This window comes from Cyprinodon variegatus, unplaced genomic scaffold (assembly GCF_000732505.1).
Source record: "Cyprinodon variegatus isolate N-32 unplaced genomic scaffold, C_variegatus-1.0 Scaffold535, whole genome shotgun sequence".
In the NCBI taxonomy this organism is placed as follows: domain Eukaryota; kingdom Metazoa; phylum Chordata; class Actinopteri; order Cyprinodontiformes; family Cyprinodontidae; genus Cyprinodon; species Cyprinodon variegatus.
This window is the reverse complement of record NW_015150988.1, coordinates 334,023-360,338: the sequence shown is the minus strand read 5'-3', so window position 1 is coordinate 360,338 and position 26,316 is coordinate 334,023. Positions and strand designations below refer to the sequence as shown.

The following is a 26,316-nucleotide window of genomic DNA, read 5'->3' as shown; positions in this document are numbered from 1 at the left end:
TAACGCACAACAGAAATACTAATCAGTAAAGTTATAAGATAAAATCAATCTTTATTAAAATAGGTCAGACATGACAGTTGAGACAGGAAACATTCATAAGAAACTGCTTAAGTTTAAAATTTCACAGCTCTTTAAAAAGCAAACTGCTTGAAATGTTTGGACTTTATACACTTTGATCCAAGTAAAAACTGAAAATAAGTACAAGTATAGTCAAAGTGAATTAACCAGAAAGCGTAGAGACGTTTCTATGCAGGATCATGACCTCAATATATAAGCAGATTAAAAACTCAGTTCTTGACTTTAATGAATAAAACCTCATTTATTTATTTGTAACTCCACATTCTGCTGATTTAACTTAAAATCCTGAGATCAGACAAACTCGGGCTCCGTGTCTCGGCTTCTGGTCAGGGGCAGATTCTTCCCACACAGACGGGCCAGTGGGACCCTCGCTGCAGGAGAGCCAGGCTGGTTGTTGTTGGACTGGTTCACATTTAGCTCGGCCAGTGAGGTCGTCACTTCCTGCTCCGCTACGTCCCCCTCGTCATCTGGAGGCCTGCTGTCCGGCAGATCGGGGGGGTCTCCTCCCTCAGAGGTGTCCTGGTCCTGTTCTGCCTCCTGCTCCGGGTCGGTGTGGGCGGCAGAGTGACCGGACAGGTCCATGCTGTCCCTGTTACTCAGCTGGTCGTCGTCCATGCTGAGCTCGCTCTCCTGCTTCACCAGCCTGCTGGATCTGCGGCTGCTCTCGTCCAGCTCTGAGTCGGAGTCGGGGAGCTGCTCGCTGGAGCCCAGAGATCCCAAAGAACTTCCTAGAAACAAATTAAAAACAAAATAGTTTCTTTAACCCTAAAATTCCAGGTTGCTCAAAGACGATACCAACAGGTGTCAAGAAACAAAGTACAAATACTTCGTTACCATACTTAAGTAGACTAATTATTTTTGGACAACTTTTTACTTCTATTGCTTACATTTTAAAAACGGACTCATTAGATTTGTTTCATTTCAGCTCCATTTAATTTTGGCCTGTTGGTATTTAGAAACAATAAAAACCATCTAAATTATTTATTTCATCCATAATAATTGCTTTGCGGTTGGTCTCGCTGCTGCCCCAACTTGTTGTTCACCACATACCAAAATAAATAGTTTTTTCAAGATGCAAAGTTAAATCTGTCACTGTTACCATAAATTATAAAACTAAGAAAATGAAGTCTAAGGAAGTTGTCATCCAGAATTGTAGAAAAGTGTTCATTTAATAGAGTGCAGTAAAACTTATGTCCTTATTTCTTCCTGCATTACTTTTAGTTTTATACTTTTAAGCAGTTTTAAAAAGTGTTTTTTAAATAAAAAAAAAGAAAAAAAAGGAGTCTAACCTGATAAATAAACATGAATACTTTTGACACCTCTGGCCTTCACTCACCACAGCCTTCCTCCTGCTTGTCAGAGTCCGGTTTGTTCTGCTCCTCTTTGCATTCGGTCTCCTCTCCGTCTCCGGGGCTTCCCGTCTTTTCATTGGAAACATTTTCCTGCTTGATTAAAAACGTGAAAAACATTAAAGCAAGCTGGATATTTTCATATTGATCAAAACAGAAAATTACCAAAAAGATTAATATAAAGGACCCAAGAAACCACACAGGGAGTCATTCAATTTATATAATGAAATTACCTAGTGTACATAAATAAAATAGTTATTCCTGCATGATTTATAAGGGAAGTGTTATGGCCGTCCATTATGTAATGGACCATAACTAAAGTGAATGGAAAGCTTTTCAGAATATTCTGAATAGAGTTCAGTTCATCAGTGTTCACAGCCTAACCGGCTCAGTCACTTTGGTGCTGTGACTCCTAGAAGTCTTTAAAAGGGTTAATATAAAAGCCTTTATCTCATTCTGTGGAAATCTGCTCCTTTTAGGTCAGATTGAATGAAGAACGTTGAAAAACAACCATTAAATCTTCCCTCATATTCTAACTGATTCAGATCTGGACTTTGGGTCTTTTTTTTAAACACAAATCTGGTTTGAACCAGTTTATTCAGTTTTATCTTCTGTAGACTTCTGTCATCCTTATATTAGCTCTAATGACCTCCTGTCCATGTCCCTGTTTACTCCCTCTCCCTGCAGTAAAGAATTCCCACAGCATGGTGCTTCCACCACTGTGTTCCACATAAAGGGGTAACTTTCTGCTACAGTTCAGAAAATGTGTACATTTCTTTTCAGACATATTTTTTGTACAAGACGCTGTTGATCTGACTGCATTTTAATGAGAAAATAAATTCTCAGCCCTGCAGAGGAGAGTTTAGAGCCTGAGATCTTAAACTTTCTGACCAAATGAAGGAAGTATTTGCAGCCCCTACCTGCTGCATAGAGCTGGATGTGGAGGGGGTTTCTTTGTTGGTCTGTGAAGTTTTCATCTGGAAAATGGAAGAATAGAACACAACGAGGGCCTCCACGATGCGGGCCTGGTGTGGATAATCTACCAGGGAGGACAGGGATATCGTGGCCCCGGTTGGACGAGGTCGCATCAGGGAGGGCCCAAACACAATACCCAAGTTACTGGGACTCATCTTGTTATCCTCCTCCAGCTCTGCAATCCTACGAGGATAAAACAGAAATGTTAAGCGGGGGCAACTTGTGACCTGAATCGATTCAAGTTATCCCAGCTGACCTTCGAAGATGGCGGATGATGTACCGCAACGTAGCAAAGTTAGGTTTGGGCAGTTCCTTCACAAGATCCCTCAGGCTGTCCACCAAGACAAGGATTTCTGGGTCTGTGCTGGGCCCCAGGTCCACCAGCTCGGGCCCCCTGACCACGGCTGGGGTGGGGCCGCTGGACTCCGCCTCCTCTCCCTCAGGCGTGTCTCCTTCGCTCTGCAGACTTTCCTTGGCCAGACCCATAAGTGTGTTGTAGAGACGGAAAGGCATGATGGGCTCCGGCAGCTGAAAGGAACAGGAAACAGAAGATCCAAATGTAGAAAACAGAAAAAAAGAAACACTAAAAAAATGCAATTTAGCTTCTATCCAAGCTCCCCCAGTTTTAGTCCTCATCTCATTTACTGATTTGTTATCCAACAGATAATTATACATACATTAAAGTTTAGCTTCAGACCATAAAAGTTTCATACTCTGACTCATTACTGCTCTTTCAGTAGTAAAATTAAAACCACTTAAGCCTCCAAGTTAGATTTATTAAATTGTTAATTTCTGAAGGCTTTGGCTGCTCAGCACTGCCCCCTGGTGTCCTACTGAGGAACTGGCCCAACACAAAATCCAACTTTTCCTTATTAAGGGCTGCAACTATTAATTATTTTTTCAATTAATCGACTAATAATCAGATAGCCAAAGATTCCTTAAGGACTTTTTATAAAATCGAACCTGAAGAAACTAAAACTTTCCTACTTCAGTTGTTCTGCATCAAGCATATTGACAGACGGAAAATTTTTTTTTGTTTTGTTTTAAATCTTAAAAACAAAATATTTCATATTTTTTACAATTTTGATTTTAGTGCTCTAAGACACGTTTTACAGTCTCTACACTCCATTTAACGATTAATCGATAACTCGATTAGTTGCTGCCTATTTAAATACTTGGTTAAATGCGATTAATCCGATTCATTTTTTCAGCCCTAGTTGCAAAGAAACAGGAAGATCTGTGAAACTTATTTAGATCAAATTGAGCAGTTTGTATCCTGACTATGCAGATGTTCCCTGACCTGAAAGTCTTGGATCTACACCAACTCTGCTTGTTTTCCTTTCATTACATTTTAAACTGGTTAATAACTCCGTAATAAAATGTTTAATCACACTGACGTGACTCAAAAATAAATAAGTAATAATAACTGAATAATCCCTGTATGGATTCTATGCTCTGGTATTTAAGCAGTGACAGAATTCAAAGACCAGGAGGCATAATTTAGCATCGACACTCCGTTCTTCTTTAAAGACCCAACAATGGCCTTCAATAGGGTACTTTGGTACCTGTCTGAGGTAAAGCTTGAGGACGTTGCTGATGTCATGCGGTGAACACTGAGACAGCTCCACCAGCTCCTTGCCGTTCTCAAAGGCCTGACAGAGTTTCTCCACGCGTGTTTTCACGCCATTCACCCTATAGATGCCCTGTAAAGAGGAAGCAGCGTTTCCAACCAGAGGCTCCAACACCGACTCAAACATCTAAATCAGTGCCGCCTCACCTTCATCTTCAGTGCACGTCTCTCTATCTCAGAGATGCACTTTGTGATGATGAAGGGGATTCCATCGCTGGCGCAGCTCGCTACCTGGGTGAAATCCCTGCCGAACAGCTGTAGGCGGCCCTGCAGCTTCTTATGGCCACACTGGATGGCGAGGGTCTCCAGGCAGCGCTTATGACATGCCAGGAAACACTGGGGGAGAAGAGGAAAACCATTTATCCAGATGTTTTCCATTAGGACGGCACCCAGTCATTGCTACTTCCTCAAAATCAGTTTCTGGTAAATTATTTGTTATCAGCCTTGAAAATGTGCAAAAGAAAAAGAAAAAATAGTTTTATTATGAGTCCATCTATTTAGTGGGGAAAAAGACAAACATAAAAAGAAACATATTTTACCATTAATATATTTTCTCATTGCAAACACTCCCTATAAAATACAATATTTAATTTCTATGTTGTGTAAAGTAGGGCTGCAACTAATGATTATTTTGCAAATCGATTAATCTGTCGAATTTTTTCGAATAATAATCGGATAGCATTTACTCAGGAAAAAAACGATCATCACTTGTTCACACTGCCTTCATCCTGTTTTGTTCTCTTGTCTTGTACCGTTATTCTTTTACACATGGTTTTATAAAGTTGGGTTTCATTCGTACCGTTGAATATGATAGTGATGGAAAACCGATGAAAGTTTGCTTGTTTGTTTTAAGAAAACTTGCTGATTAAAGTTAATTCTGAGGAATGGACAGAATGCGTCTTTGTTTTCTCCAAACTTGGGAACTAAGAACCTGTTGGCAAAAGGAAGTTGGACACAGTGTAACAGCAGGTGGAGATATTAGCCTGGCACTGCCGATTTTAACATTTCGATAGCTAAAATCTGGATACTTGGTCTCTAGTGCAACATCTACACCCAGTTTTATTGGCCTGAATTTACCTGAGGTGCGTTTCTCATTTATTGCATAAATGAAATAGTTTTTTTTGTGACTATATATCATGGCAGGAAAGTTAAAACCAGACATGTCACAGCTGTTCGTGTATGCGTTTACAAAAAGCCCCAAAAAACATGAAGTGGACCTGGACGTTGAATGAGGACTTTATATTTAGATCAGATATGAAACCTTTGCTGTCTTCCTGTGGATGTGGACTAGTATTTCAAAATAAATTTTAAAAAGACCAAAGTCTATTAAAAACTTTAGTAATCCGTGACAAACATCCAGGTCGTCTTTTTCTGGCATTAGATCCAACCTCATAAACCTGACAGAAACCAACGGTTTGCTTTTTTTGAGCTGAACGGGTGAAACATTTTACGTTTTTTTTTTTAAACGGTTCTTTTTCCTTTTAATTCCTTTTCCCCTTCCTTTTTTGGGAGGCGTTTTTTTTGGGGGGTTTTTTTTGTTTTTTTTTTTTTTTAAGTTGTTTAACCAGGGGAGGAATATGAAGAAGGTGTCCGCACACATAGGACTGTAATGCTACCTGAACCAGAGCAATGCCTCGCTCATCCTCCTGGTGGCACCATGTTCATGATCTGAATGGTTTTATCTGCTTAAATCAGGCTCTACAGCAGGGATAACTTTGCTTGGCTCAATAATAAATGTATTGTTGCATCTGAAGCTGCTCCATTTCCATTGTGTGAAAACTTTTGCGAGTTTAGCGTTTTGCTGGAGGATCAAATGAGGTTATCCAATAAAGCTACTATGACTCATGGGTTTTAATAACCACTGCATCCTCTGAGGTCGATTTTGACCCACTTTCAGCATTTACAAAGTTTATACAAACATTTTGTTTGCACTATGGCCAAAGCACAAGTGATATGAGCAACAACCCAGGGCCTGGAAGAACTAGGGGCCGGTGGGGGGCCACTAAGGACAATTTGTTTTTGTGTAGGCATTTGATTCACATATAAATACAATAATAAAAAAATATTTCCTGATGAAATTTTTAATTTTTAAATAAATATATCTTGTAAAATTCATCATTTAGAATTGAAAAATGACTGGTTTTGAGGCCCAATTGATACGCAAACATGAAAGGACCAGCCTAAGCTTCATAGACGAACAGTCTGATAGTGATGAGAGCTCACTGGCCTCAAAGATGGAGGACCTTCTAGACGTCCTAAAGCTCAAAATGAGACACGAGTTCTATCCAAATCTTTGCGTAGCTCTAAGGATCGCTGCATGTTCTCTTTCTGTGAATGTTTTAATTAATCTTTAATGGTAGAAGGATGAAGTTGGCAGCAGTGATCATTAGATTTCCTGCAGCGACGTCTTTAATGACTTTGCAAACAGAAAAGCTGGGAAGGACCGGTTTAAAGGAAGAGGAAGACATAAATTAACGATTAGATAAACATAATTTGTTTCAAATAAGGCTTTTAGTATAAAGTTTTAAGAATCAATTATTAAGCTTTGTTTTATTTTCTAACCTTTTATTTCCATTATTCAATAAAATTTAGGATATTTTTCGTATTTGATTTTTACTATGTCTGGTTTTATTTTCTTTTTTATTCAAAGCTATGTTGTGGTTTATTGTTGTTGGACTACTGATTCGTTTTTCAATATTACTTTAAACCATGTGACACTTTTACAGTAAATAAAGTAACAGTGGATCAGGAGTCTGCAACCTATGGCTCTTTAGACGCCTCACTATGGCTCTTCATCGCTCTGATGAAACGATGATGAAGAGCCAGATAATCTTTGGAAAATAGATATACTGAAAAAAAAAAGGGTTGGATTTCCACAATAAATAGAATCTAAATATAACAGAAATATATTTTGGATTTTAATTATTTTTTTATATTTTCCAAAGATTTTAGAAAACTATTAAAAGTTTATTTTCTTTTCACAAAATCTTATATATATATTTATTTTTTTTTAGAAACAGCACAGTGATGATTACAAAACAAAGATAGATATCCCTTTAGATAATGTAAAATGTTCAGCTCTAAACAAGTTTTAGTTGGACTGAATGTAAAAATGGCTCTTTGGACTGTAAATGTTGCAGACCGCTGCACTCGATGAGTCATATAAACACAGAGAAAGAGACTGCAAACCACCCTGCCAGAGCTGCAGGGAGTTCATTGTTTACTGAACTGTTGATTGCAAATAGAGGACATCAAAAGTATATTTTGCTTAGGGTCCCCTGGAGGCTTGGAACCAGGGCTGTAACTAACCATTATTTTGCAAATCGATTAATCTGTCCGTTGTTTTTTTCAATTAATTGATTAATAATCAGATAGCCAAATGTTGCTTAAAGAAGACTTCTTAAAAAATTAAACCAAGTGAAACTTAAAACTTTTCCACTGACAGATGAAAGATATATATATATATATATATATATATATATATATATATTTTTTTTTTATCCTAAATACAAAATGTACATACCGGTATATTATTTAACGATCTTGATATAATCACTGCTCTTAGTGGATTGTTCTGTCAGCTAAAGGCATGTTTAGAATCTCTATACTCCACTTAACGATTAATCGATTACCAAATTAGTTGAAGATAATCAATTAATCAGATTAATTGGATCAGGCCTACTTGGAACCGCCCTGTCTAACACTATATTGCTATCTTGAATGTCTATATTTTTAGGTGAAAAATCAGGAAAATCAGCGTGTTTATTTCAGTGAGAACAGCAAAGTGAGTGAGTTGATTAATGATAATTAAATGATCAATGTAAAGATGTCTGCTATGTTTATAAAGCATAATAATGGACTCACTTCTTCGCACTCGGCCCCCTGGAAATAAACGTAGCTGTCACATTCCCGACACTTGGACGGAGTCCGAAGCTTCTTTAGTTTGTGGGTTTGGGCCGCTTTAGACAAGCCGATGTTCCGGAACGGTCTGGTGGAGACCGCCACCTCTGGATCCATGCCATTAATATCTGCACAGAAGGATCAGACTCCGTTAAGGAGAAACCGGCGTCACACAGGACGGCAGGAAAAAAATGGATTCTCTGTTAAAAACCTACTTGGGGTTTCAAATGATGAAACGTTTCCATCTTTCTCATCAGCCTCCTCATCCGATGACATCGTTCCTGTCGACGACGTTCGAGCCATTTTGGAAATGTCACCTAAAGGTGAAAGGTTCATTGTTTTTATAAGGTGCATGTATTTATCACCAGATGAGCAATATTCATAATGAAATCTTAATTCTTTAGGAAATTAATTTTGTAGTTGCACATCCAACATCATGATTTATCATTTCAAAACAAACCTTTAAAACAATGTTATATTTTCAAAATCAGAGGAACAAGTCTTCATGTTTCTGTCAACGTGTTTACATAACAGATTTCAGACTCACTGGTGCTGGCGGTCGGAGAATCCAGCACCGCGTCTCCCACACTGTCGTTGCTCACGGTGGAACCCCAGGATTTGTGGCCTTGTCCTTTGGAAACGGGAAAACAACAGCATGAGGAAAAAGATCCGAACAGTACCACAGCTCTTTAACCCTTAAAGCAACATCCAGAGTTTTTTCAGGGCGGTTTACTTTTGCGTTGAGCCTCCGTCTCTCCAGCAGTGGGATCCACATTGATGGAAATAACTTCGCTTTGAGTCGAATGCGAATCGGTGTTGAAACTGTCGTTTCTTGGTCTGTGGCCATGGCTGAAATCAGATAATTTGTCTTAGTGTCAGTGGTGGACAAAGTACTCAGGAGTAGTACTTCAATAAAAGTATTAATACTCATAATTAAATCTTCCTCAACTACAAGTAAAAGTTGCTCGCTCATCTATTAGTCAAAAAAAACCTGAAGTACTCACTATTGAAAGTACTTAAGTATTCAAAATTTAAATTTACTAATATCAGTGCAGTTCTGTGTCCTTTTCAGAGTAAATTTAAAGAACCTTGTAACTTTAGGAAACCACTACAAATTCTACACAATCTGAACTTCTGCAAAAAAAGGCTAAAGAAATAAGGACAGTTATTTGGATTATTTCTTATTTAAAAAGAAACCAGGAGTGTCTTGATTTCACTGTGGAATAAAGGTTTAAGGTTGAATCTATCAGCACCAAGAAACCACAACTCATCCTACTGAACAACTTGGCCACATGGAAACAACTAACGCCTTAATTCAATGTATAAACTACAAATAATATCTGGCATGAGTTTCTCATGTGTGGAATGTCATTAAATCTGTAAAACAGTGGCGTCCAGATTCAGTCCTAAAAGCTATCTGCCATGTTTAAACTGCATTTCAAAAGTAACAACGAACTAGAAGCTTCCTAGAAATGTTGTGGAGTTATTAGTAACCCAAAATAAAAAAAATAAAAATACAAAAGTAAAAAGAAGATACTCAGATTTGTACTTAAGTACAATTAACAAGTAAATGTACATAGTTACTTTCCACCACAGCTTAGCGTCTAACCTGATGTCTGTTCCATGAATGTGAAGTCATACCTACAGTGTTCCCTCAATTTTGGTCCCAGTAAAACTAAAGAGTTTATTGTACTTAATTTTAATTGTATATAGAAAAAAGGCAGTTCATCCAAAACAAAAAATACACAGTTAACACCTCTGAACAGCAAAAACGACCTATAAATAAATAAAAATTACTTAAATTAAGTGTATTTACCCTTGATTAGGTAAATAAGATGATCTGCCAATGGAATGATAGTTTTTAATCTTAAAAATAAGGCTGAAACAATTAATCGGACAACTAATTTAGTAATCATTTAATTGTCAAGTTGAGTATAGAGACTCTAAAAATGCGTTTAGCTGACATAGCAACCCACTTATAAAAGTAGCTATACCAAGACTGGGGGAAAAAAAAAAAATTAAACATTTTTCATTTACGATAAAAATATTCTGTCTGTCAATCTACTTTATCCAGAACTCCTCCAGTGGGAAAGGTTTAGTTTCACCTGGGTTAATTTCTTAAAAAGGTCTTCTTTAAGGAACCTTTTACTATCTGATTATTAATTGATAAATCTAAAAGAAGAATTGAAAGATTAATTGATTTGCAAAATAATTGTTATTTGCAGCCCTACTTAAGATAAATAGATAATATGCACTAGAAATAACACAATGCAGTTGTTAATTATTTTATGTGTAAATTATCTTGGTCCATTGGTAAAGTGTCTCACTTAGCTCCTCAAGAAAAAAATGCACTTATTTTAAGGAAAAATGACTTTTTGAAATGTGATAAGGGTGATTTCTGTCTTAACCCCTAGAACCCTGCGGACCCACCGGTGGGTCCAGCTGCTACGTGATCTCGTAATTTTAACAAACCCCCAGTATTGATGTAAAAAACACATTTGGCACAGTTTGGTGACATTTTTGGATAAATGTGCAAAAATGGCCCCTCCGCCTAAGACATTTCTCACTAATACCATTCTAAAATAAATATGATTCATCTGATTGAGTCCAAATTTGGTATATTTTTTACACAACGTTTAGATTTAAAAGTCTGTACTACTTTTTTGTGCTATAAATAATATTTTGGTAGTGTTTTGCAATGTTTATTTCAAAGAAAATTTTGGCGAGGTTCAAAAAATGCAAAATATTTTGTATTTTGTCCCTAATATTTCAGGCAGGGTCAAAGCTACAATGGTGCTGAGACCAGAAAACCATTCTATGACATCTTACCTTTACAGAGGTACCAAAAGTTTCTTCTTAAATCTAATAGCTGTGAGGCTATAAGTTATTTACTTTTGTGTGTTTTGTCAGGCAGAAATTTATTTATACCCCCTGAGGGTGTAAGAGGTTAAACTTTGGTTTGAGAATGCAACTATAATTTGTGGCAAACCTCTGTGTTTTTTGCGAGTGCCGATTAGCTGTACCTTGAAGAGTTGGATGGGGAGTACGTCTCAAATGAGTAGTGGACTACAGGCTGCTCAGGGAGCTGCAGGTCTCGCACATGTGCTGCGTATTGTTGGCCAGGGTCGTAGAGCTTACTGCTCTCGCAGAGAGTCTGGTAGTGGACGGGCAACGCCACCGTCTGCATGTGCATTAGCTGGTAGTAGGATATGGTGGCCTGCAGGATGAAGGTACGGGGGTTAAAGACGTCTATGCAGAGACGGGGAAGGGGATTGGATGAGTGTGTGTGCGTGCTGACCGAGCGGAGCGTCTGGTCGCTCTGTTTGATGACGTCCTGAAGCTGCCGCAGCACCGTCACCTTTGTGTGTTCCAGCTCCAGCTGCTGAGTGGTGGCGTCTGCTATGCATGTTCTGTAGGTGGCCTCCGCCTCCACAGCCTGTGGAACCATGCAAACAAATATTCAATGCATTTGCTTTAGCTTATTTTCTAGGTCTGTCAAATCAACCGGCTCAAGTTAAACATGTTGCACTCGATTTATAATAGCAAGAAAGATATGTGTGAAAAGATTAAGAGAAATGTTTCATGGGTAGGGCAGATGGGGCCAATAAAAATCTTGGGGTGGCCACTGAAACTAAAAGCCATAATTTCAGGGTTTGAATCTACTATTGTGGTAAATAAGCCTGTAAAAATCATAAAGATTTAAAAATCACAAAATAACCCAAGATATGAGTATTACATTGATGGCTATGCATAATGGGATGAAATGCTAAACTGATGCTACTACACTCTACACTGGCGAGTGGGGTGGCCTGGGCATTGCACAGGGTGGCCACCCCCAGGTGGCGCCACTGTGGAGAAGTTGAAATGTTGGTCCAGACCTTGTTACGAGCCTCTTCCTCAGCGCGCTTCTTCTTCTCCACAGACTTTGCAGTGGATCCTCCTCCCTCCTCCTCAGCTTTACAGGCTGCTGTTTTGGCCTTCTCGTACTCCTCGTAGCGGCCAATGTAAGCTTGCTTGGCTCTTCGCAGGTTTGCCTCACATTCAAGCTTACCAAAAAAAAAAAAAAAAAAAAAAAGGATGCATCTGGGTTGCAATTTCCTGCCACAAATCAAAATCAATTGGGTCAATTTGAAAACGCCCTACCAGTTTTCTCTTGGCTCGTATCCAGTTTTCTTTGATTTCCTTCCTCTTCTTCTCGTGCTCCTGCTTGCGCTGCATCAGAGGCTGTGATTGGAAGGCAGCTTATCAGGTGGGATGTCAGGAGGTGGGATCAAAAACGAAAAGCTCTCTGATTCAGAATCTGCGTTTACCTGAACGAAAGTCTGATCGTGCAGAGTCATGTTGGCGTTCTGAAGCCCTACGCTCTGTTCATGGTCCTGCTCCAGGGCCAGAGAGTAGATGGAGAACAGGGGCATGTGGGGCTAAAGGGAGCAACACATCACTGTCAGAAGATCTAAAGAACAAGTCTTTTTATTTGGCATATTTGGAAATCGGATGAGGAGGATTTACGTGTGTTATGCTGTGTTTGCAGGACTGGTATATTTTCTGGAGGCTTTTGGCGAAGTCTGCCTCTGTAAATATAGAGGAGCAAAATCTCTTAGCATTGTGGCTCCCCCTTGTGGTTTTCAAAGGGTGAAACAGTTTAATTCTGCATTTCACACAGGCATAAAATATGTCAAATCACAAACTGTGATACTAACAGCGGTGCAGAAAAATGGAAGAAAGATGATTTGAATCCATATCTCCACTTGTTGCTGCTGGATTTGTTCAGATAGCAGCTCTACAGCTCAGCTTTAGAACTGGACCTTGATTGTTCATTTTATCTTAATTGTTAACGTTAACGCCCTCTTTCACATTCTTTATTTTTAAAGGAAGACCTTTTCCTTCCCCTCACAATCATCTGCCAGATAAAGTCCCCTGAAAGTAGCTGAAACCTTTGGTTGGAAAGTTCAAAATACTCTAACCCTTCCAATAAAAGACTTCAGCAAAGCACCGTGAACCCCAGACAGCCAGAAATAAAGCTTGAAAACCTTTCCTATAAACTTCTACTTAGGATATTTGCCCTCCAATAGCCTTGACTTGACACGTTGCCACTTACCCAATGAGGTTCTCCTTTCCACATAACTTATCAGGTCCTTCATGTACTTGGAAATGGTTTTGGCATAGAGCAGAGCCGAGTCCACCCCTCCCTCACTGCGCTGGAGAATCACATCCACTTCCTCAACTCTGCCTGCAGAACGACACGCAAACATCCGTCAGTCCGTGAAAAATAAATGCAGGTTTTTCCTCCAACTGTGGTCTAATGTAGACTGATATCATTACTGTCCAGTGAAATTTATATTAGCAGATCAACTGCTGAACAGCAGAAAACTGAATAAAGAGAGATTACTTTGGTTGAATTAGAGATAATCTGTTAAATTTATTGGGTGCAGAAATGAAAACATAATATTTCAGCTTTTTCAGGAAGACTTTGGGAAGCCTACCGCTGTCCTGCAGGTCGCTCCTAAAGTGACCTTCAACTCCCTGGCCTCCAGCAGCATACAGGTTCTCCATCGACTGAAAGCACACAAAAAACACAGCCTTTTTTGTTGTTGTTTTTTTTTTTTCCAATTTCTGCCACTGAAACACTCTGATAATAAAAGTCTTAGAGACGCGTTAAATCGACATGTGGGATGTCTGGTCCCAGACGCACCCTGCTTTTCTCCGTGGGCAGCAGGGAGAGCAGCGTGCTGCTGTCCACCTCTCCCATCAGCAGCTCAGACACACTGCAGGAGAACACAAGGAAACACCTCAATGAGTTATTTTATTATTTTATCATTTGCAGCAGATTTAAATCACAGCGTTCATGTTTTCTAATGTTACAGAAGAGTTAGATTATGGCCTGATGTCTCAGACAGTTAAACAAATACTCTCTGAGGCGAGAGAAAGCCTCAAAAGGCTGTTTGTTTAGAGTCATACTATCATGGGTAATAATACAAAGTGGTTGGAAAAGGTGGGTTGGTATTAAGTAAATAGTGCTGCAGGAGTCCAAAGTCCATATTTATGATGAAAGCACAGTTTGACTTTTCATTTATCCTGAAGCTAAGATGATTGTTGTTCACAGTTGGGTGCTCACATGTTCCGGGAATTTTTAGAGCACCTCATGCTTCCTTCTGCTCAAAAGCTTATATGATATGATTGAACTTTATTGATCTCACATTGGAGAAATTAGCCTCTGCATTGAACCCATCCCTTTGGGGAGCAGTGGGCTGCCACTGTGCGGCGCCCGGGGAGCAGCGTGGGGTTAAGGGCAGAGTGGAGGCAGTGGGATTCAAACCGGATACTTGCAACTTTCTCTGAGCACAAGTGCACTGCTCTAACCAACTAGGCCAACACTCCCCCTCACCTTTATGGAGATACTAACTTCCTTTTGCAGCAGGACTTAGAATCTGTCCATCATACCAAAAAACTACATAAACTGGTTTGGTGGCCATGGTAACCACTGTGCTGGACCAGTAGAAGTACCCTGACCCAAACCCTATGAAGAATCTACAATGCAGACAGGCGAAGGGCTAGCAGAGGCTGATCACCTCTATGCTACATCGCACTGATGCAGTAATTCATGCACTGAATATTCATGCCGTCTCATCTCTTCCGAAGCACCTTTCAGAGGGAGAATGTAGCGTCGAGGAAGAAGCTGGTGCTTTTGTTTACAGCAAAGCAGTTTTTAGGGGAGAAAAGAAAAAAAAGGGAAGGAGGTCTGAGCCCAATGTGAAACCTTTTGCAGGTACACCAGATACAGGAAGTGACAAAGATAAAGTCTTGAACCAAATCACCTCTATCGGGTTTGATCGTTTTTCTGTGAAGTCAGAAAGCTCATTTCCTTTGGAACTGGGCTGTTTGGTAACATATTGGGTAAAGAATAAAAGTCAACACTCCTTGTTAAACTTTTTTTTTTGTTTTGTTTTGTTTGTTGTGACAGAAAAGTTGGTGGGAGGAAGAGCAGAGGAGGGAATGAGGAAACAGGCTTGTGAAGCTGATTTCAACTGCCTCTGCCAGCTCACTTCCTCCTAAAACCGACAGCTGTCTAAAGCTCTGAGATGGCACAGACACTCTACTCTCTCTCTCTCCTTCGCAGGTTTACGTCTGAGAAAACAAAAGACTAAAACAACCTAATCACCATCATTTTAATTGGCCTTTTGATCTGGTTTCTGCCTGTGTTTGTCAAAAATCCAGCGATTATTCTCACGCTGCCTTATGGGCTCAGGCTGTGCAATCTGTGCCGTTAGAGCTCAGGTAGTCAACAGCAGTTTCAGGTTTTGGTTTTTTTGACAGTAGATGAAAAAAAACAACCACTTCCTGTTTTCAGCTTGGCTTATGCAAATGTGTCACCAACAACTCACTTCTCACAGGTTCCCAACATCAGACTCTCAGCTCACTACTACACACTCAGCATTGCAGTCGTCTGCATGTGGGATACGGGTCATAAGGTTTAGACGCCATCAGAGTCAAACCGTTCGCTCAAACTAAAACAACCAGTTTCAATCACAGCTGCTAAATATCCATTTTGCTAAAAGGTACTTACTTGCCACTAAAGGCGACTGCAATAGTCTCAATGGCCTTCTCAAATTCTTTCTTGTCCGTCTCATTGGGCGCCTCATAGTGAAAACCTGAAACGGCGATAAGATGTTCAGGTTACAGCATGTTTCCTCCCCCCATCCCTCCTTCTCTTTACCCAGCTCACCTTTAACCTTGGAGATGAGCTTCCCAGCAGCAGTGAGGATCTCCACAGTGTTCAGTAGTGGGTACGTGTTGATGACCTGCCGTAGGTTTCGCAGAACCTCTCCCAAACACTCGTGTGCCACAGGCCGCTGGCTCTCCTTACCTGTGTGACAGAGTAGCTGGTGAGACAAGCCAATAAAAGGCAGTAGAAAAACAAAAACAAATCCACAGATTGTGAATTTTCCACTAGAAAACATCAGCATCTCTGCAGGAGCTTTTCTCAGATTCTCTTTGTTGCTTTAAATCGTTATTTCAGTGTGGAAACGGGAGAAAAATCAGATATTCTCTGGCAGTCCAAATGTGGACTTTGTAAAAATGTTTTGTGAAGCATCATGTGTGTCAAACATTGTCATTAAGTACATTTTTCTATTAACTGAGATTAAAGTAGAAGTCGGTGTCATAAAGATTTAGTGACGTTTTTTTACTGAGAGGAATTTTAATTTTAAGGGCTGCAAAAATGAAATAAATGTTATTATGAGGCAGATTTTTCCATTATTGTGCACACACTTTTTTTAGGGTGTGACACTGTATAATCTGATTAATTGTCTCTGTAAAGTGTCTTGAGACGACATCTGTTGTGAATTGGTACTATAGAAATAAACTGAATTGATTATCAGACCAATATTGGGAAAATCTTATGCTAAGAGGAAAAATGAAACATTAATACAGTAATTTTAGCTTCCACAGATGCTAGCTGTTTCACTTCATCTCTATTTTCTACTTTTTATTTTCTGCTGCAAGAAAAATTTGATTATGAAAATCCACCAACAGAGATCAGGGCTAATAATCGGTCAGCGAAACCAAACGGCAATCCGAACCAGATTCTTGAGAATTAGGATGTTAAATAAAGAAAAAGAGACTTTAAAAGAGATTCAGAATAACTTAGGTGCTGAAAAACACATCAGACATACATGAGATCAGATAATTGATGAGAATTTATCCAGATATAGCAAACGATCACGACAAATTAACTGCTATTGGTGAGAGCGCTGATACTAAATGGTTGGTTTGAGTGTAGGAAATGAAAGTAGGTTGGGATAAACTGCAGCCTGGTATGAAAATGTCAAACAGTCAAACAGACTTGGAGTTTCCCTAAAATTTGGACAAGAGTCAAAACAAGCAGCGGTGAATAAGACATGACTGAGCTGATTGGCACGATTAAAAACATAATGAAACAGGATTTCTAAACAATCCTTTGTCATATTAGGATTAGTTAATCTGTAAAGATCAGATTTTTTTAATGGAATTATGTAAGTCACCCTACTTTGTTTTATGAGTTACTTATACATGTTCCTGTTTCCAGTAAATAAAGAAAAATAAAAGTTGCAGACGGAATAAACAGGTAAGCAGGCATCAAACCCTGTAGCTATGAGGTGATTGTTAGATGTATTCATATAAGTCTGGTTGTGAAGCCTTACTATCATAACTAGAACATTTTTCACATTTGTTAACGTTGCAATCAAACATCAGTCATATTAATATTCCAATGAGTAAGAATCTGGAAAGTGTGGCCTGTATTTTTATCATCCCAGATTACTTGAATAGCCTTAAATAAGTCAGTGCATCAAACTCTCTTCAGTAGTGCATAATATATCCAGCTGTTCCTCAAAAGCCCCAGATGTTTGTCTGTCAGTGAGCCCCAGGGCAGCCGTGGCTACAATGTAGCTTGCCACCATCAGTGTGTGCGTGAATGGGTGAATGAATGTAGTGTAAAGCGCTTTGGTCAAGTCTCCTGACTTGAATAAAGGCGCTATATAAGTACATGCTATTTACCATTTACAAAAGAGAACAAGAAGCAGGATTAGGTTATAAAACAATACTCTAAACTGAACATTTCCCAGAGCTCTGTTCAATCCATCACCTGAAAACTGGAAGGGTGGGGCACCACCAAACAGGACAGGACTGTTAATCTAAAGTGACAGGCCTCACAAGGGACCTTTAAAAACACATGACGACTCTGGGGGAGCTGCAGAGAGTCACAGCTCTGTCAGGACAATCAGTCAACTGGACAACTATCATGTGTGCTCCACACATTTACAGCTTTTAAAGGTTTTAGTGAGGAGAACACCACCAAACGGTTCCCACAACCATGTAGGGGAAATGGCACAGAGGTAGAAGGTGGGGCTAAAGTTTAACTCTACCTGCAGGTGAAATATATGGCCATGCAAGCTTTGTCTTTTTTAATAACCGTCAACTGTTCACAGTTGATGGAAAGATGTGTGAATAAAGAAACGCTTCTTAAATGTTGAATGAAAAACCAATGCTCTGATTTTTACTTAAACATAAATATAATGATTCAAATGTTACAATATAATAAAATCAAATGGTGATTGAAATGGCGCTCGACTCTGAACAGAGTCAAGGGCATTCATGGTATTTCATGTGGTCTGTGAAAACAGCTTTTTAGCTGGAATATTAGTCGTTTCCAACGGCGCCTAGTCCCCTTTTTTTAATTTTTTCTTTTATTTTAGGCTATAGAGGCCTTCATTTTGTCTTTTTTTAAAGTATAGAGACAGGAAAGTGGGTAAGAAAAGAGGGGAGAGATATTTGGCAAAGGTCAGCAAGGCCAGGACTTGAACCTGGGACAGCCAGTATATGGGTCATGCCCTCTACCTCTACAATATAGCAGCACCCAAGTTCCATTCCTAACAGCGCCTAGTCCCATTTCTCTCCTACACATGGCTAAAGACTCAGCTTTTATTATAACAAACCACGCATGTTCTCTTTCATCTTTCATCTCAGAGTTCATTGTAGAGATAGTTTACTATTACCAGTGCTTCTGTGTTCTTTTTCTATGTCTGCTTCTGTGTCCTTGAACCCCAGTCGGCCTCTGCAGATGGCTGCTGACACTGAGCCTGGTTCTGGTGGAGGTTTCTTCCTGTTAAAAGCGAGCTTTTTCACTACACTGTCGCTACAAGCATGCTAGGTGTGAGGGATTGCCTTAGAGTCAATGAGTAGATGCAATCAACTTGTTTTCCTAAGATAGAAAACTGTAGAAAGCCTGTAGAGCCTGAACTCTTTTCCCTACCTGTATTGTAACCTTGCACTTGTTACGCTACCCATTAGCTTTCGGCTGGAGGAGGAAAACAGACAGCTGAACCTTCAACCTCCCTAAATCTGTCCATCAACAGAGCAGGAGCGGCAGCAGGAGTCAGAGAAGAGAACAGAGTTACAGAAGAACCCGAGAGACTCGAGAGTTCAGTCCTGCTGCTCTGCCTTATCCGCTTTCTGTGGCTTGTGGAGTTGGGTCAATTTGTTCACAAGGGTTAACAAAAGCTGAAAAAAAATGAAGTAGCACCATTAAAGTGAAATAAAAAGAAGGTAGTAATAATCTTTATAGTGACGTAGGTCAACCTATCAGGAGGAAGTATCAGACAAGGCCTTTGTCACAGACGCATCCATCATGGCTTCCTGTTCAGAAAGCTAAAATGGGTGAAAAGGAGCGTGACTTAAAGCCAGATAACAGGAGACGGAAAGATATTTCAGGATCTGCGCTAAATAGGGGCATTTGTAACCAGAGGTTTCTAAATGGAGCTGAAGGACAATATTTAAGTGATTAATTTTCCTGTGGGTATCACTCCATCTCAATACAGGGACGCAGTCTGTTTTAGGCTTGGCTGCACCGTGCAGGAGAGGCACAGAGTGCATGAACACGGCTGCAGTAAACAAGAAGCTGGCTTCCTGCAGGAGACAAGAGTGCGGTTGACTCTGTAGGCGCAGCGGAAACGCACCCGTCAACTCTGAGAGAGGAAGCTCTGCACCAAAGCTCCTCCCACTGCTGGTGTCGAACACGTAAAAAGCACACGTGTTCGGGCTGATGTAAGATCAACAGGAGCCCTCCGATGCATCCCAAGTTTGACTTGTAGTAGAAATGAAGCAACAACAGCATTGTTCTAACTGAACAACTCACCCCCGCAGGAACAATAGTGCTACCTGGCTTTACAAGCATGCAAAGTCGTGTTTTGTCTCCACCAACATGAACACATTATTTCATGATGCTTCTGCAGGCGGATTACAGCACAGGAGGAGGCTTTACAATGTGAAAATAAAAGGGGTCAGCTTCTTACCCTCAGCCAGCACAACATCCTTCAGCTTCTCCACAGCCTCAGCGAACCGCGCCACATCCCTCAGCAAGGCCGGGATGTCCTCCACCTCAATCACGGTGCTCTCCGGTACCTCTGACTGAGGGGACGGACTCGAGGCTCCTTTCCCCTGACCTTTAGTGTGTACCCACGATGGAACTGGGAAACCTGTGGAAACATAAAAACGCTGCATGCTCAATTTGGCAGAAACATCACCTCTGAACCGTTCAAACACCCGTTTCCTTTTCAGGAGAGACCCAGAAACTCCTTGGAGACAATTACAAGAACATTCTGCTTTTACCCTTAAATACTAGAATTTTCTCTAACATTTTTACATTCAAAGAACCTTTTTAATCCCCACAACATCCAAGTAGAGCTATTGGCTAAGAATAAATAATTTGCCTGTAGGTTGTTTGATTCACCAGATCAGGTTGCATAAATCATTTCCATCCTCTCTCAGTTTTTGATGCTCTTTTAGCAGGCAGTTCTATTGACCTCAGTGAACCTTTGTTATGAACTTTACAGTGTTTTCAAAGCACACCTGCAGCGCTGGCGTGTCGGGTCAGAGCCGTCGGCCTCTTCAGGGTTTGCCCGGGGGACGGACAGCCCATCGCCTGCATGGCGGCCAGCTTGGCGTGCTGGGGGCTCGGGGTTCCCGGGCATGACAGGGAGGAATCCTGGAGCCCCGCTGAGGTGGGGGTGAGAGTGGAGGAGGTGGTGGAAGAGGAGGGCGAGGAGGACAGGGAGGCATCGGCCGCATCTTTCCGAGGCTGCTCCTGGAGAATGGAAAGCTGAGGGAGAGAGAGGGAGTAAAGATTCAGTTCTCAGGCTTTTTGAAAGGATCGTCCAGGATGGTCTACAGAGGTAACGCCTCTCTGTATTATGTTGTTTTTCCTTTGGCGTTAAAAACCTGATAGCTTTGCATTAAAAAGTAAAGTGATGACTCCAGTACTGCCTGACATACTGGAAACAACCTTATTTGCTGACCAACGCTTTTTTTCAGCTTGTGGCCTTTATCTAGTCATCATGATTCTTCCGTTTTAAATGTAAATACATTTCTACCTTCTTCTGAATCACTTTACATTGGTTTAATCTGTTTTTATATTTCTGCATATGAAAAGGACCCATTTATCTTTCAAAGAGATCGCACTGGTTGTAATTTCCTCCAATATTCAAACTGAATTGAGTTTAGACAGACGGGTGAGAAACTGGCCCACTCAGACTTCTGTCCAACGATCGGTTCATCCCTGGAGGACTTGTGACTGCCTCTGCAGCCTCCACCACCACCACCGCCGCTGCTGCTGTTGGTAAACACACATAGGAGGCCTTTCACAAGATCCTGTGCTGCGTTGTGCAACACTTCCTGACTCCAAATTGCGTCGGGTGTGGCAATTTGACACATGGAATCAAATATCACAATGTTTGGAGAAGCAACATTGGAGATGACCCAATTAAAATGCTTCGAAAATCAGGCAAGGTCTACTAGGCAAAGGTTAAGACTTCAACCTGAATTGAACGACAAGCACATTTTGCAACGATAGTATCTACATCTTTAGTAGATTGGAGGAATATTTATCATACCTGGATGGTACTGGACAGAAGTAGCCCCACACCTACCTGTTTGAGCCATATGCTGTGCCTGTTGGGCAGTATGTCCAGCTTGTCCTTGCCTTTGGTCTCCGCTTTCTTAACTCTTTGAGTGGTGGAGTAAGGGTTGTAGCTATTTTTACTGCGTTTCAGCATTCTGCCCAACCTAACTACACAATTAGTCCTTCTGATTGTAGTCTCTGGTAGAGGCAGGGCACAATGAGTGCTTCAGTGGTTGAAAAGAAAAAAAAAACCACAAGAGATGTACTTCCTATGCAATACTCAACCAGATATGAGTCAATGTGCCATCAGGTGCCCTGTAGAGCATTCGCCATTGTGACTCTGCATTTTCATGACTGTCTAGAAGTTTCATGCATGCAGAGGTCGGTCTGTCACCAGCCAGAAGTTGCCATCAGGGGGTCAAACCCCTCAACACTCACATTCAGGCCCATAATCAACCCCACTGGTTTGGAGATGTGCTCCATACAGGTGAAGGTTAACTGACCCCCCCACTCACACACTCTCTCACAGACACACGCGCTCTCTCTGGAAGCAGAAACCAGAAGTGATGCGCTACTCACAGACTGGGCGCCGCTCTGAGGACCGGGGCTTCCTGCTCGGCTCTTCTTTGAGATGGACGGAGTCTTAATGAGTTCCCGTTTCTTCCTGAACATCTTCAGCGTTCCCTTCCCGTCCATCCCGACTTCTTTGAGTTTGACGCACAGACCCCCCACCCACCCCCCGGCTCGCCACTTGTTCCGTCTGCCGCTGGCGCTCAGCGGGATCTCAGTGCCATCCGTGCCGACCCGGAGCCACGATAACTGTCTGTGCGTCTTCCTCCTCCTGCTGTCGCTCATCGAGCCGCGCAGGCTCACTGACGCACAGAGACGCACGACTCTCTGCTCACCGCAAAAGCTGCTCCGGGCATCCGCTCTGTGCGCGCGCGTTGGCGTGGGGGGTGGAGGGGCGCCGTGGGGAACCACACCTGCTCCACAAAGTTTCAACGGACGTCACTCCGAGTGTTTCATGAGTGTGAACCGATGAGGAGGACTGCTGAGTGCGGAGCTGCAGGTTGTCTCCTCGCTCTCACCAATCAGTCCATCCTGGCGCAGGTGTGTGTCCAACATGTGACCTGAGCCGCGTCACCAGCTGGAGACGTTAAAACGACTTATCAATGCAAACAAGATCGTTTTTCTTTTTGTGAAATATGCAAAATCCTGGCAGCTTGTAAGATCCTGCAGAGTCTGGTTACAAAACACAACATCTGTCTAAAAAAAGAAAGTAAGAAAGCTTTGCAGCTGCAAGATTTACTCTGAATATAACCTGTATAAATAGCTTAGTATATAAAAGTACTCCACTGGATAAATTTGTTCCTTTATCTCATTTATTCCATGCGTAAATCATGTTTTCAGGAATTTAGTGTATGTATTTCTGAATCAAATCATCAAATCTCCCATATAAATAGTCCTGCACTGTAAAAATTGAAACCTAAATTTAACTTAATTTAACTTCTATTACTATTTTAGTATTTGAGAAACAAAATAGGACCGCTTATCCCTTAGCAAAAAGTAGTATACTTGAAGTAAATTCTATTAAGAATACTTAAGTATAAGTTTAGAAAGTATACCAAACAATGTAGACTTTTAGTGTACTTGAAGTATTACTAAAGTAATATTTTTCGAACTAAATTGGGACATTTTTAAGTTTACTAAAGTATACTTTAGTAAACAATAAAGTAAACAATAGTATAGTCAAGTAAACTTGATTATACTATTGTTAAGTATATGAAATATAGTTTAGAATAAGTAAACTAAGTGCACTGCCTGATTTTAAGTATGAAATTAGTGCACTTTTAGTATACTTGAATAAACTACTTTGTGCTAAGGGATTGGAATAAAGACATCTAAATTATTTGTTCATGCATAATTATTGTTGTCTCAGTAATTATCAGAGGATGATGAATGGTTGGTTCCTAAACCATGTGTGAAATGTCACAAATTTCTCACGTTTTGGATTCAGGAACAAAATAAAAATACAAAATGTTTATTTTGGAACGATATTTAAATAATTATTAAAACAGTGACTAAATTCCCATTTAAACAATTACAAAAGACTTTTGATAAAAAAGAATAAAAAATTAATTTTGTTATCTGCTTATTGTTAAAGTGTTGGGCTCAGTGGCGGTTCTACACAAAAGGGGGGCCAGGGTTAATTTTCATGGGGGCACATCACAAAATAAATACCAAACACACAGAAAAACACAAAAAAAAAAAAAACAGATTTAGGGCTCATCATTTAGGACATTAAGTGAGCCAAACAACCAAGTTTGCAGATGAAAACTGTGATCCTATTAGTGAAGCTTAAAGCTGTTATTTCAAAATTAGGCGTGCAGGTGGTGCAGTGGTTAGTGTCCACGACCCATGTATGGAAGCCTTAGTTCTTGACGCGGCCGACCCGGGTTCCAATCTGACCTGTGGTCCTTTGCAGCATGTCTCTCCCCCTCAGCCTACTGTCAGAAAAACGAGTCACTACTGCCGTAAAAAAAGAAAAAAGTAAATTGTGAAGGCAGAATATTAAAACTGGTCCAAAGGGAAAAACAGTTAGTGTCTCAGCTGTCAGCATATATTATCATAACAATTATTTAGTAAACTGGTGAAGATTCTCAGTCATCCAGGTCATAGTCGTAAAAAAAAAGAAAGTTCACTGGACAAAGTGTCTAGTGGATTGCTTTTAATTTTATTTTTAGATTTTATTTGATATTTATTTTTTGGAATGAAAATTATTTAGTATTACACTGATCTAAAAATAAGTGTATTTGTCTTTATTTGAGCAGGTAATTATGAAAATCTGTCAAAAGAATTAAGAGTTTTGCTTAAAAATATTTTCTCCTGATATAAGCTAGTGGAGTTTTTTGGTTTTTTTTCTTATTTTAAACATGAATCATCTTATTCTATTTGCAAACAGTTTGAACTGCCTGCTCAAATCAAGGGAAAGTACCCTGACCTTTAAAAAACGCAGTTATATACCAATTTTTGCAGTGTACAGTATGTTTTCAGTATAGAGGCCAGAACCAATTCTACTGGGACACTGGCCCCTGTTGACCCCTGATCCTCCCATGTAAAAACTGGTTGGCAAAAAAAGGTTAAACCATTTTCTATGCTCTTCTAATACTAAATTATGTCTTTAACGTGCATCAAACATTCACTTTTTCTGCTCTAACAGACTCCCTTTCTGTAATTATGCTTTTTCAGAAGGTAAATATATTTAAGACAGGATTTATATTTTTAATAAAATGCTGTGTTTGACTTTAACAAGGGAGGTAAAACATTAACAAATTAAAATATATTTATGGTCAGAAATGTACAGCCTCTCACCATCAACATGAATATTCTATTAAATGTTGTCTTTTACGAATAGTCCCTTTAAAAACTGAATCGTTTAGGCAACAAAAAACATCACAGCTTTAGGGCCACAACTAAAGGTTATTTTGCAAATCAATGAATCTGTCCGGTATTTATGTTTATATGACATTAAACCAGGTGAAACTAATTTTTTTCTACCTGAGGAGTTCTGGATGGAGCATATTGACAGCAGCTTCCACCAACATATTCCTTTTGAAACCCTCCCTTATAACCATCAAGATTCTTCTTTTCATTTCAGCCCAGTTTTTTTAACCGTAACATTTTTCTCCAAAAGATATTAGAGTTTTCTACTTGGAAAGCCAGAAATATGAGTAAAGCTTAAAGATTTCAGTATCAGAGCAGCTGGTTTCTCACTCTTGTAGCAGACAGCGTGTCTTTACCGGTACGCTGGTGTTTCTTCATTTCTCAGTTTGGGAACTTGGTGGTTCCTGATCTTTGGAAGGAAAGTTCCTTTATTTCTAAAGGGGCAGTTTCAGATAGAGTCTGGACTATGGAGGACCAACTCTGCCATATTTAAAAATAAATACAGAAATAAATAAATGCTCAATAAATAAATAAGCATACAATTAATTGCCACCAAAAATACAATAAACAAATAAATGTATGTAGAAATTAAATTATACATAAATGTATATAACTCTTTTAAATAGCTTCTTTATTTAATTGCCTTTGTAATATTTTTTTGTCCTTTATAGTCTTCTTTATTTTTAATTACTTATATTTTTAAGTATATATTTATGTGCATGTTATAATATTTTTGTCTGTTTTATTCTTCCTTTGTATTTTTTTAATCCTAGTTATTTCTTTGCTGATGTTTATTTCTGCCTGCCCTTTTTACATTTCTGTATGAATTTCTGCCTCATTATGCAAATGAGGAGGGGGGGTGTACTAGAGAGTCAATTAATTGAGACAGGCAATTAATTGCATCCTTATTTATTTATTGAGCATTTATTTATTTCTGTATTTATTTTTAAATATGGCAGAGTTGGTCCTCCATACAGGACAGGGTTGATTGTTGGGGCAGGAAATGTGTGTGTGTAACCAAACACATCTAAGCTGGCTTTAAAAGTAACACAACAGAATGATAATCGATTCCAAAAACAGTAAACTACTGTAAAAATCTGGGTGTTTGAGCATTTTTTTCTATGGATAAACTTTACATGCACAAGTGAACCCTCACAAACAATTACAGGTGCTTGGCTCCAGGTACTCAGAGATTTACTTCCATACAGAAAGCCCACATCCGTATCTTCAGGTAACACAGAGTACATGTCAGACTTGATAATATTACTTCAGCGATAGTTTCAAGGTGTTGCTTTATTGTATGTCTCGTACCATGTCTTTCGGTCGTGCTGTTCTTTTTTCAACTCGTTACAGGTGATGAAGCAGACTGAAAATGTTTTGTCATTGTCTCCTTTCTATCTCTTCTTTCTTTCATCGTTTCTCTTTTTTTTTTTTCTTTTTCTTCTTCTGTTTTTCTGCTCTACTTACATTTTTTCCTTTTCTGCTCTACTTACATTTTTTCCTTTTCT

At 39.8% G+C, this 26,316-nt stretch overlaps 1 protein-coding gene across 2 annotated transcripts; it reads right to left on the bottom strand.

Annotated features, from left to right (window-relative positions):
* Nucleotides 1-37: 37 nt before the first annotated feature.
* Nucleotides 38-22,256, bottom strand: hmha1 (histocompatibility (minor) HA-1). Of its 2 annotated transcripts, none has more exons than XM_015391331.1 (24): nucleotides 21,944-22,256; nucleotides 20,317-20,566; nucleotides 19,761-19,943; nucleotides 15,656-15,796; nucleotides 15,497-15,581; nucleotides 13,625-13,697; nucleotides 13,416-13,488; nucleotides 13,031-13,162; nucleotides 12,442-12,503; nucleotides 12,243-12,353; nucleotides 12,076-12,156; nucleotides 11,811-11,978; nucleotides 11,231-11,368; nucleotides 10,956-11,149; nucleotides 8,666-8,781; nucleotides 8,480-8,563; nucleotides 8,148-8,249; nucleotides 7,897-8,060; nucleotides 4,180-4,368; nucleotides 3,968-4,105; nucleotides 2,659-2,930; nucleotides 2,348-2,585; nucleotides 1,415-1,520; nucleotides 38-806 (listed from the first exon to the last, which is right to left on the bottom strand). In XM_015391331.1, exons 1-24 carry the CDS (start codon nucleotides 22,217-22,219, stop codon nucleotides 370-372), a joined length of 3,813 nt encoding a protein of 1,270 aa, XP_015246817.1. In that variant the 5' UTR covers nucleotides 22,220-22,256; the 3' UTR covers nucleotides 38-369. The 2 variants fall into 2 exon arrangements, with proteins under 2 accessions (XP_015246817.1, XP_015246818.1); XM_015391332.1 differs by having other exon boundaries at nucleotides 1,415-1,523; nucleotides 21,944-22,253.
* Between the last annotated feature and the right edge of the window lie 4,060 nt (nucleotides 22,257-26,316).